Source organism: Paramisgurnus dabryanus, chromosome 16 (genome assembly GCF_030506205.2).
Source record: "Paramisgurnus dabryanus chromosome 16, PD_genome_1.1, whole genome shotgun sequence".
In the NCBI taxonomy this organism is placed as follows: domain Eukaryota; kingdom Metazoa; phylum Chordata; class Actinopteri; order Cypriniformes; family Cobitidae; genus Paramisgurnus; species Paramisgurnus dabryanus.
Genome location: NC_133352.1, coordinates 18791412 through 18803044, shown reverse-complemented (window position 1 = coordinate 18803044; position 11633 = coordinate 18791412). Strand labels below are relative to the sequence as shown.

The 11633-nt window shown below is 37.3% G+C and overlaps 2 protein-coding genes across 8 annotated transcripts in view; one reads left to right on the top strand and one right to left on the bottom strand.

Annotated features, from left to right (window-relative positions):
- The first annotated feature begins 638 nt into the window (after positions 1-638).
- On the top strand, positions 639-5939 carry pdgfrl (platelet-derived growth factor receptor-like). The gene is made up of 6 exons (XM_065271780.1): positions 639-794; positions 4275-4533; positions 4636-4787; positions 4877-5176; positions 5277-5413; positions 5635-5939. Exons 1-6 carry the CDS (start codon positions 740-742, stop codon positions 5824-5826), a joined length of 1095 nt encoding a protein of 364 aa, XP_065127852.1. The 5' UTR covers positions 639-739; the 3' UTR covers positions 5827-5939.
- A 1595-nt stretch (positions 5940-7534) lies between these two features.
- The window catches only part of mtus1a (microtubule associated tumor suppressor 1a), a 33703-nt gene continuing 29604 nt past the window's right edge, over positions 7535-11633 (bottom strand). For 5 of the 7 annotated variants that reach the window (XM_065271770.1, XM_065271771.2, XM_065271768.2 and 2 more), the window contains 5 exons: positions 10046-10119; positions 9840-9935; positions 9338-9451; positions 9134-9231; positions 7535-8883 (listed from right to left, as the gene is read on the bottom strand). In XM_065271770.1, the coding sequence (XP_065127842.1) occupies positions 8670-8883; positions 9134-9231; positions 9338-9451; positions 9840-9935; positions 10046-10119 (596 nt within the window). In that variant the 3' untranslated portion in view covers positions 7535-8669. Of the gene's footprint in view, positions 8884-8969; positions 9232-9337; positions 9452-9839; positions 9936-10045; positions 10120-11633 lie in introns of those variants that run through there. The other 2 variants (XR_010534838.2, XR_010534844.2) reach the window with 2 other exon arrangements.

The following is an 11633-nucleotide window of genomic DNA, read 5'->3' as shown; positions in this document are numbered from 1 at the left end:
TACATTTGTTTTTTTACATTTGTATAAATAAATAGACTTTAACACTGGCACAGTATCTCGGTTCATAGATCTGTTGATGGAATCTGTAAAGTGTATTTAACTAATTATTGATTTTTTTACAAGCGTATGCAATCTAAAAATGTTGACCCAACCCCGTGTTGGGTCAAAAAGGGACAAACACAACTGTTGGGTTAAAGTAACCCAGAACATGTTTTATATTTGACCCAACAATGGGTTAAAACAACCCAGATTTTGGGTAGAAACAACCCGGCATAGGTTAAATTACAACCCAATTGGTTGGGTTCATCCCTTTTAACCCAACGTAAATATGTTTCAAATGCTTTTTGTGGCAAACATGGTGCATCAATTTTTTTTTAGCTTTATGTCACCACCATTTGAGTAGCTGACCCTTCACAGTAAAATAAGTAATCACCTGTACACAAAAGTCTCCCAATACTAAACTTTTGTTTAAATTTTATTCATGTTCTTGTGTTAACAATAGGGATTTTGAAAACACACTTGAGCTGTGAGGTCTCTCAGGTTTTGTCCATTAGATGGCATTAAAGGACAGAAGGATGAAGTTTACTGATGCTAAAGGAGGAGTGTGTATGGGCTGGGGAAAATCCCTTTATATTTCACATAGCAGGTCAAACATTGAGCATTCATAGACTGTCTTTCAGATCTCTGAGCACCAAGATCACAGCTGTAAGTTTTGCAAAAAAGCTTCACTTCAGACACCATGAAGCTCTGGATCTTCTTCACACTGGCACTGCTTTGGCTGGAGGTCCAAAATGGTGAGCAGATGATTCATTGTTGTTCTGTTTAGTTATTTTTGCTTTAAAAGTCAAGTTATGATCAGTTGCCTTTGCAACGAAATACAATGAGAGAAACAGATGATGTGTAATTTGTGTGGTGTGTCAATATCAAGTTGCCAATAAAAAACAACCAAAATTCCAGAGCAGAAAGAGGAGGAGAGATGAATTCAGTATAGATCCAAGCTTTAATACTTTAAGCAAAAAAGTGTGCATTTGTAAACACAATTTATAATTTGTAAATGACCATTTGTGTTGACCTATGATCGTCTTCACAAAATGAAGCTTGAAGATTGGTTTGACCAAATGCCAACAGTGTGCAAAGCTGTGATTTTTGTGGTCATTACATAATTTCCATATTTCCATTAGTTTTATTTATATAGTTTGGATGACTTTACCATCAGTCTAACGTGGAAAATACTGTAGCAATAATAAAGAATGAGTAGCTGTGCCCAAACCTTTCCGTTCTGTTTTGTGTTCCTTTAGGCCATATGCAATGTCACAAATAAGTTTAAATTAATGTAGATTCAGTGAACACGAAAAGATGTTTTGGTCTGTCTTGTGCATTTCTGCACAGAGAACAAGAATGGCATATTTCCTGCGTTTCTGTTTGTACAGCTGTGAGCTGAAAGTGTATGAAGCTGCTTTCCAGATGAGAGAACTACCCGCTCGTCTCTCTCTCTCTCTCTCTCTCTCTCTCTCTCTCTCTCTCTCTCTTCTTCATTCTCTTTTTCTATTGCTCTCTACTGTATGGACTCAGTTACAATGGTCAGACAAGTTATCAAGTAGCACAACCAAAAAGTAAAAGCCTCTTTCTCTGTTTATAAGTTGTTCTACCAGAGGGCTGTTGAATTATTCATTCTGATTGGTTGACAAAGGCTGTAAGCATTGTTTTTCAGTAGGCCCATAAACGCACACCTATGAAGTAGCAGAGGTGTATAATACTTGAGTATTTTAGTTACATTTTCCAAGCATCTGTGCTTTATCAGAGTGTTTGTCTTGGGAAAAAATTTACTTTTCTTTACTAAAAAATGTTCACTACATTCTAAAGCATAGAATCATACTGTGTATTCATTATATATTGCATATAAAAATTTATGTAATGCCAAATTACATAAAAATTTTATAAAATATATTTTTTTACTTAAGTAAAAGTACAAAAAATTACTAGATGTTTAATGTACTTAAATATTAAATATAAACCAAAAACTTGAAATTATGAAATGTAGTGGAGTAAAAATTATGATAATATGTTTTGGAATGTATGTTTTCCAAAGAAAAAGACTAATAAAATAGGAATAATTGAAAATGTACTTTTATGTAGAAAGTAAAAATACTTAAGTAGTCTGTGAAGTAGTTCCAGGCATAGATATGTATATAAAGGCTAGATGGCTCGTCCGCGCTGATGGCCAATTGAGTGGAATGTCCGCATTTTGGCGGCCATCTTAGGACAGGGCGCTCGCTCACTCGTAGCATTGAGTTTTAATGATGCAGGTACTTTTAAATGACCATAACTTGCTTAATTTTTTGCCGATTTTCAAACGGATTGGTTTGTTATAAACGTCAAAGATGTACCTATGACACTGAATACGTATACTAAAAATAAATAAAAAAATCATGAAACATGTTAAAGCATCCAGAATTATAGCCACGTTAATAACGTTTGTAAAAAACCAAACCGTTTGTAAATCCGTCAAGAATTCAGCAAGTTACGAGCATTTTAGTTGGCGTATGTCACTCACCTTCCGTCCACAGCAGCAGGGAGCAGCACTATGGCAGAACTGACCTAAGATGGCCGCCAAGTGACGACACAGCTGACTCCGCCTTGAGCCATCTAGCCTTTATATACATATCTATGGTTCCAGGTCTGTTGACCGTATTACAGTTCCATATCACTATACCAAGTTTTTAACAAATGAAGCATCAATATGTGTGTGGTAGCGAAATCATTAAATGAAATACTATATAAAAAAAGAAAAAAAGATGAATTACGGTGAAATGCCACTACATCCAAAAGCCAGAGGGCGCTCTCGTGCAGAAACTCAATATGCCACGGAAGAAGAACCATTACACACACAGCTCCAGCTCCAGGAAATTTCTTAAGGATATATTGCTGTTATTCAAACCATTTCAGGTATTTTCATGATAGCAAAGAATATGTAATGATTATGTTTTGACAAGTGTTGCTTTTTCAAATCAAATGTTATAAACGACTCAAACTAACAGTGATTTCAGATTGATAAGGACTTACTAATCAAAAGCCGTAGTACATGAAAAAGCTGCGCGTAATATCGGCAGTGCGATTTAGAATAGTTATCGGTCACGTATTATTATATCATCATTTATCGTTGCATCCCTAGAATACAGTAAATAACCATCCATGCTTGTTTGTGTGTTTTTTTGTGTGCTTTTTTCCTGGTTATACATAGCTAGAACAAATAAATCCATAAATACTGAAGAAAAAAAAACATAAATATTGATAGGCCAACTTGTTCACATTTTTCTCTCCTCTCTCTCTCTCTCTCTCTCTCTCTCTCTCTCTCTCTCTCTCTCTCTCTCTCTCTCTCTCTCTCAAGCTGTAAAATGAAATTTCAGAATTAGCAATGGAGGCTTTTTGAGATGCGTAAGAAATTAGTCCTGCTCACTATAGCATATTTAGGGACAAAAATTTGTCAAATGTCTAAAAACAATTTCTGAACAATGGTGTGGTAACAGTAAGCGGAATAATTGACTTCTGTCCATTTAATTATTTGAAAATAATACGGCAAAATAACTTGATTCGTGGCATTATAAGAAATAATTGACGACAGCCTGTTGAATTATTCGAAAATAATGTACACTCAATGTGGTAATGCGGCACAACGAATATGTTTCTGAATAAATTAAATAAATAATGCATTATTTTCTAATAAGTCAAAGGACTTAAGCAATTTATTCGGCTAATACCACAGTTACCACAAAAATAGCTAAAACATTGCTCTGGTGTTTTTTTACAGAAAAATAATCAACACCCATGGAACATTTCTCAACCAATCAGAATAAAGCATTCATTCAACAGACCCGTGGTATAATTTAAAATAATTTTGTGTCCTGTTGTCAATTATTCCTGACTTTTTTTATTTGATCTTTATTTAATCAGGAAAAAATCCCATTAAGATTCAGAATTTCTTTTTCAAGGCAGTCCTGGCCAAGACAGCAGTACAAAAGATTCATATTTAAAATATACAGCAAAAACAGACAACAGAAAAAAAATCTACAAAACACAATTACCAGCAGCACTCAATCGCAACTTGATGTAAAATCTGTCAACAAAACAAATAACATGCTGGTGAAACTCAAGCGTGGTCTTGTTCTTGAAGGGAGTTAGAACACCAGCAATCAAAACTCATCAAACATTTGTAGAGAAGCACATAAGCTATCCATCCCAAGGCTGTTTTGCATCACATTCTTCTCCATCTCTAGGTGTGTGCCAGCAACCCAAACGTAAGAAAGAGACAGGAAGAAAGAGGCCGAAAGGTCGATACCCAAAAGTAAAAGAAAAGGAGCCAGGAAGCAAAGGCCCATCTATTCTCACCCAAGTTCTCGATAAAGGACGTTTTCTTCGTTTGGGCAATACCATTTCCTTAAACCCTGGGAAAACTTTGGAACTAAGATGTAAAGGAACTAAGATCGGATGGGCGTATCCTTCTTATCTGGACACTTACAATGATAACCGTCTCAGGTATGCAATGCATTCTCACTCACTACACCTATACTGCATACTGTGGAAATAGTATGAATTGTAATACAGGTGTAGATCTAAAACTTGACTCGTGTATTACAGCATCAAGCAGCATGAAAGGTTCGGCCAGTTGATTCTGACGTCGCCCTCTGGTGCTGATACCGGGGAGTACAGCTGCTGGGTGATCCTGTGTGATGGTATTGATTGTGAAAGGGACTCAGACACCATTTCCACAACTTATATATACTTTACAGGTACAGCATCTCTCACAGTTGCCACGGCAACAGAACATTAAAGAAACACACATGCCCTCCAAAATGTTTACAATTTGCATTCTCTCTAGACAAAGATGAGCTGTTTGTTCCCTCCGCCATTCATTTTGAGATCGCCTACCTGCGCCCCGACAAGCCCACCACTGTACCCTGTCGGGTGACCAACCCCAAAATCCAAGTATCTCTGCATAGGGAAGTTCCACCAGAGGAAATCCCAGTGGATGGGACACAAATTTTGTACAATCCCACCAGGGGCTTCATTATTCAGAATCCCGGTCCAGAGCACAAGGGTGCTTATTACTGCAAGGCTAACAGCACCACTAAAACCACCTCGCAAATATCCACTAAGTACCAGCTGCTGTATGTGGAGGGTAAGAGAAGATGCAGGAATGCACTTTGGTGCATGAATAATAGATTGGTGGATGCAAATGATGTCCAGCACCTTTGAAAGTTGTTTCTTGTTTATCTTAGTGCCCAGTGGCCCACCTTTTGCCACTATTCAGGCTTCTTCAAATACAGTGAGTGGGGGAGATGTCTTTAATCTTACATGCACAGTCTTGGGCGAACCAGAGATGAATGTAAGCTTCAGCTGGAGGTTTCCAGGGCAGGTAAGTGTTTCATTACTTTTTAGATTCAAAGATATAGTAATATAAATACAGGATAAAGTTTTATAAACCAATTATGATATTAGAAGTTTGATTGTCACTCATTGATTTTACGATCTTTGACATGACCTTCTCAGTCAATAAAGATTCAGTGTCAGTGTATACTAGCCTGTGACTGAAGTGCTGTACTTTACTGTTAACCCTGACATGCCTGTGTTTGTCAGGGTCAAAGGCCGGTGGAGATTCAAGATTATTGGAGGCTGATAAACAGAGGTGTGGGTCACACCACACGCATTTCCCAAAGTGTCTTGATTGTGGATGATGCTGAAACGATCGACTTCGGAAAGTACATCTGCACTGCCAAAAATAAGCACGGAGAGACATCCGTAGCCACATTGGTAAAATCAGATTACTAGCTCTTCAGAAGATAAAATGATGACCCGAGCTGGACTCCGTTAGGCCTGATTCACACTGCAGTATGAAAACTATTTTACATATGGCTTGGAAATAAAATGCTTTTTTACGTGAATGTCTCCTAAGAGCTCTTTGTTAATATTACAGGGGTTTCAAACCCTGCTTCTGGTCACCTACCATCCTGCATCCTTTTTTTTTGACCCAATACTGGGTTGAATATAACCCAGATTTTTTTTAAAGTACAATACAATAGTGTTAAATAGCCAAATGGACACACTCTTTATAATCACACTAACCTTCAACACTCAGAATGGATGATGTTAAAGGGCACCTATTGACCTAATTTCCTTTGGTGTGTATTAGTACATGTTAACGATATGCAAAAGGTACAAACCCCAAAGTAAACGATGACGCGAGTTATCATCTCCACCGTAAATCTCTTTTCTTGTACTACAACAAACACACAGATTGTAGTCAACAGTTTATTTCCTGGGATTGATGATGTAGACAAGACCGACATATCATAATTCTTCCTGTTTTGGACTCACGGCCTGTAAGTTAACTCCTGTTAGCAACCGAAACTTTCAAACATGGTAAGGAGCATCAGCGGTATTAAGGCCAATCACAACGTACAGATTAGCTGGCCAATCAGGGACACAGTGCTTTTCAGAGAATAGGTGTGTTCGAGATCATCCGGCGCTGCGCAGACCGATCGGCGAGGTTTGCCGCTAGTAGTTGAGGGAGGAACTGAAGACGGAGCCGTCAAGCCGGACACGTGCTGCTTACCGTAGTGACGTGTGCACCGTGTTTCCTGGTTTTTAATCGCAAATGAAGTGAATTAGATGCTGAATTTGATAAAACAAATCTTTTAATAAAAAGTTGCAACCAGAAACATTTAATATCGAATATTTTAATTGCTGCTTATACTGTATACCCGAAAAAAACAGGAAACAAGCCTATATTATTAAAATACCAATAGAGTTTGTTATTTTTATTTCATTACACGACACAATATAACATATTTATGCATATTAACACGTTTTTTCCTGTTTTAAAACATGAATTTATAATGTTTATTAGTGGAACTAAAGGTTGGATTAAACTTGAAACGCACGTGATCGTTGTCATCAATGAGGCGACCAATCACGTTAAGCTATTACGTCATCACAACTCCGTGCATCCGCTCTGGAGAAGCTGCACCGGCTGAGCTAGCCGGCTACTCTCGAATCGCTCTCGCGGTACTTAAAAACCATATGACAGAGTCACGTGCCTGCAGCGCCAGCTGAAGTCGGACAAAATTACTAACCGGAATGCACTGCTTCAAGTCAGCCGCCGATCGGTCTGCGCAGCACCGCATGAAGTCGAACACACCTAATGTGTTTTTAATCATAATAAACCACATTGTTTTTTTTAGCAATAAAATAGGTGCTCTTTAAGTTATGCATTTCTACACTACCTTGTGTGCTGAGGAGCATGAAGACTTTGTGCTTGGCTCTAATGGACTCCGTATGTGGAATGTGCAGTTGGAGCCCAGTGCTTATTTTGGTTCAGTATGACACATTCAAAGCACGTTTCTCCTCTCACAAAAGCCTCAGAGATTATTCTTTTTCAACTATTATCTATTCGAGAACAACTAAAGTAGATTTCACTTTTCAAATGGGGCAGACCCAGCATTCAACAACAGCAACAAAACAATGCGCAAGTAAACAGTTGAATTTTAATTGGACTTTATTTATTGCATATTTCAAGAGTTTGTTTCACACCAACATTCACTCAAACAGCTTAAAAATATAAATCAAAACTGAAAAGTATCCATTGCTTTGTTTTCTTGTATTGACTTATTAAACGTTTTTCTAACTAGCTGGAATTTAAAGCTGCAGTGAAGAGTTTCAAACAGTAGGGGGAGTGCTCGAGGCCACTGAAGCATGCTCAGTCCTTTACATTGGTCTCATCAGACATAAACGGATAGAAAACAAACAAGACAAATACTCAAATACTGTCGGCCTAAGGCTCAATTATACTGAACAACATACAAAACCCGTATTTAAGTTGAAAACTGTTCTCAATAGCACACGCCTGTGGTCATACCGACCTTATATTAAAGCACACTTCAGTTTTTACAGTAGATCATTATTATGATTATTATAAGACTGCATCTCTGATTTCTATGATAAAAGGTATTTAACATTCAAGCAATAATTCAGTCTTAATCATTAAACAGATTCTCGCCTTTAAATATAAAGCACATAAACGTGTGATTTATGAAGTGGTTTCTTATAAAGTTCATGATGTAATCTAAGGTCCAAAAAATAATAATCCCAATGTCTTGAGGGTTATCGAACACTACACAAATAGCGTCTAGAAATTCCCATCAGCCAGCTGACACTTGCCACTCGCCTTAAAGCAAAGAAAATCTTTATACACACACACCGGCACACTTGAAGGCATCTGGTGGTAAAGCTTTATGACTTGGACTTCCATACTGTAGATTCTGGTGTCAATCCTCAGATGTAACACACATCCATGAAAACAGCCAGCCAGTCAGTCAGAAACAAATAAGAAATGGCAATAAAGGCAACCCATTGAACAAAAAGAAGAAGAAAAAAAAACACTATTTGTAGAAGAGCATCACTTTTGTCCTGAGATATTCCAGACATAAAAGGTGGCCTCATTGGTAAGTGCTTCTGTGCAATAGTTTTTATTTTAGTCATTTTGCTGTACAACAGTGAGATAATTCCATTTAAAACAGGCTTCAAGTCATTGATATGGTCTCATATCAGCGTGTAGGAAGTGCTCTGTCCAAATACAAGTCCATGACGTGCTTCCCGGAAGCTGAAGGCTACTGTTATCTGGGCGAGACGGGAGGGCTGGTAAATATCCCAGAGTTTCGTGGAGACTGTAGTGTCAGGGATGTTGACGGGGAGACCTTACGAGGACTGCTCAGATCGCCATTGGTAAGCTTCCACAGCAGCTCTTCGTTTTCCATAGACAGTCGTTTGTTTACTTTGGATTCCTTCTGAAGAGATTGCTGCAAAACTGCTTGCTCTGTGGATAGTTGTCTAAAAAAAAAAGTAAGAGACTCTGGTAAATGTTATACAGTTTGCATTAACCGTTCGTATTAATGAAAAAAAGAATGCATGGTTACAATAGTCTCTGAAGGAAACAAAGATTTGCTTTGCTGCAGGTCTGACTGGCTGAATCTCTCAGGATGAAGTGTAAAAAGCAAGACAGGTGGAATAAGAAAATCAGTTTTTTAAATCTTCAGGCGTCTCGTCATCTGTCAGGGAAATCAAAGCAAGCATGCAGTACCTAGACAAAGCAGCATGTTTGTCCATTCTGGCTTTGAGGTCTTCATTCTCTTGTTGTAGCTTCTTAAGATATTCATCCAACTTGACGTTCTTCTCCATCTAAGAATAAAGTTTGGTTTGGACCGTTTAAAGCAAAGCGAGTTTTCCCTTTAGGAATACAATGCAAAGTACACCAAAAAAGTGTTTAATGCAGAATTGATCTCACCAGTTTGTCTACATGCATTACTTTCTTATCGTGCTCATGAATCTGTTTGTTTTTGATGTCCAACACCACCTTAAGGCTTTCAAGTTCTTGCTCCAGATAAAGGATGTGGGAGTCCTTTTCCAACAAATAAAAAACAAGCAAGAGATATCAAGGAATATAACTTTCATTTGAGTCACATGTTCAAATTTGAGGGGGGGGGGTTTGTATAATAAACAATAGATTTAAATGGCTTGGTGAAATGCTAAGACTACACCTTTGTTGCACTATTTATGGAAGGGCTTTGGCAGCATGATGCAGGTTGGTTATCTGAACACTCTTGCATGCATTTTCAGAATTTTAAGAGTTCCCGAAACCACTTAACCTTGATCAGACAAACCGGTCTAATATTAACTGGCCATTCATGGAAAATACACGGTCTGCATGGTGTTAGTTGAAGAGATATACAGACAGTGCTACAGTCATCCAGATCACGGGTTTAGTTTGTTTGAGGACACACGTGTACCTGGGTTTTCTCAGCAAGATCTTTTCTTCTTTTCTCCTCAGCCTTCAGTTTTTCTTTAAGGTTGTTGTTCTCTGTAATGAGCTCCTGAATTTGACTCTTATTAAAGACAGACATGGATATGAAAATGTGTGTGTTAATATGAAGTTGTAGGAGAAGGTTTCACTGCAGTGAACAGGAAAGGTTGTTGCGTGGAGACTTTGGCTTACAGATAAAGTTTCCTCTGATCTTCTCAGTGTTGTGTTCAAAATTTCCAATTCTTTTTCATGGGACTGTTTGAGTTCTAAGAGAAGTTAAATGAGAAAAAAGGTTAGTAAATAAAATGTTCATTCAAATTGGTGTTCTTAAGCAAAACATTTTTATTAGGTGGATCTTTCTTTCAACTAAGCAAAAACAAAACGTTTATTAAATGACCTTTGATTTTTATATAATTAAAGGTGCAATGCGTGACTTTTAGGAGGATCTATTGACAGAAATGCAATATAACATACATGACTATATAATCAGTGTTGTATAAAGACCTTAAATAATGAACTGTATTGTTTTTATTACCTTTAGAATGAGAAGTTTTTATTTAGACACACCAAGGGTGTCCTTACATGGAAGTCATCGTCATATTTCTACAGTAGCCCTTAAAGGAATATTCCATTTTCTTAAAAGAAAAATCCAGATAATTTACTCACCACCATGTCATCCAAAATGTTGATGTCTTTCTTTGTTCAGTCGAGAAGAAATTATGTTTTTTGAGGAAAACATTGCAGGATTTTTCTCATTTTAATGGGGTTTAATAGAGCCCAACATTTAATACTTAACTCAACACTTAACAGTTTTTTTTCAATGTTTCAAAGGACTATAAACAATCCCAAACGAGGCATAAGGGTCTTATCTAGCGAAACGATTGTCATTTTTGACAAGAAAAATATGCTCTTTTAAACCACAACTTTTTGTCTAGGTCCGGTCCAACGCAACCTAACGTAAATGCGTAGTGACATAGGGAGGTCACGTGTTACATATATAAAACGCACATTTGGGGACCATTGTAAACAATAAACTGACACAAAGACATTAATCTGTATCATTCCACATACAACAACGTAGGAACGGTCCTCTTTCAAGACGCTTGTAAACACTGGGCGGAGTTTCGCGTTCGTCCTCTGTGACCTCTTGACGTCATGATGTATTGCATGGGGTCACGCTGGCGCATCACGACCGGATCTAGACGAGAAGTTGTGGTTTTAAAGTGCATATTTTTTATTTTTCTTGTCAAAAATGACAATCGTTTCGCTAGATAAGACCCTTATGCCTCGTTTGGGATCGTTTATAGTTTGAAATTCCGTTGAAAAAAACTGTTAAGTGTTGAGTTAAGTATTAAGTGTTGGGCTCTATTAAAGTCCATTAAAATGAGAAAAATCCTGCAATGTTTTCCTCAAAAAACATAATTTCTTCTCAACTGAACAAAGAAAGACATCAACATTTTGGATGACATGGTGGTGAGTAAATTATCTGGATTTTTCTTTTAAGAAAATGGAATATTCCTTTAATGGACAAACTGTTCTACAAAGTACGTTTTTATACCAATGTTGTCGAAATTGAGGTTGGTTGAAATTTGCAATCTCACCACTACAGTTTAACTACAAACATTCAACGCATTTTTAAGAGAGTATAACATTATTATAAAAAGGTTAATATAAATAAGGTTTTTCACAGTGATGGCACAAAGGAACCATTTTTGGTCCCCTAAAGAATCATCCAGACATTTTTTTACCTTTATAAAATCTAAAGAACCTTTTTTACCAC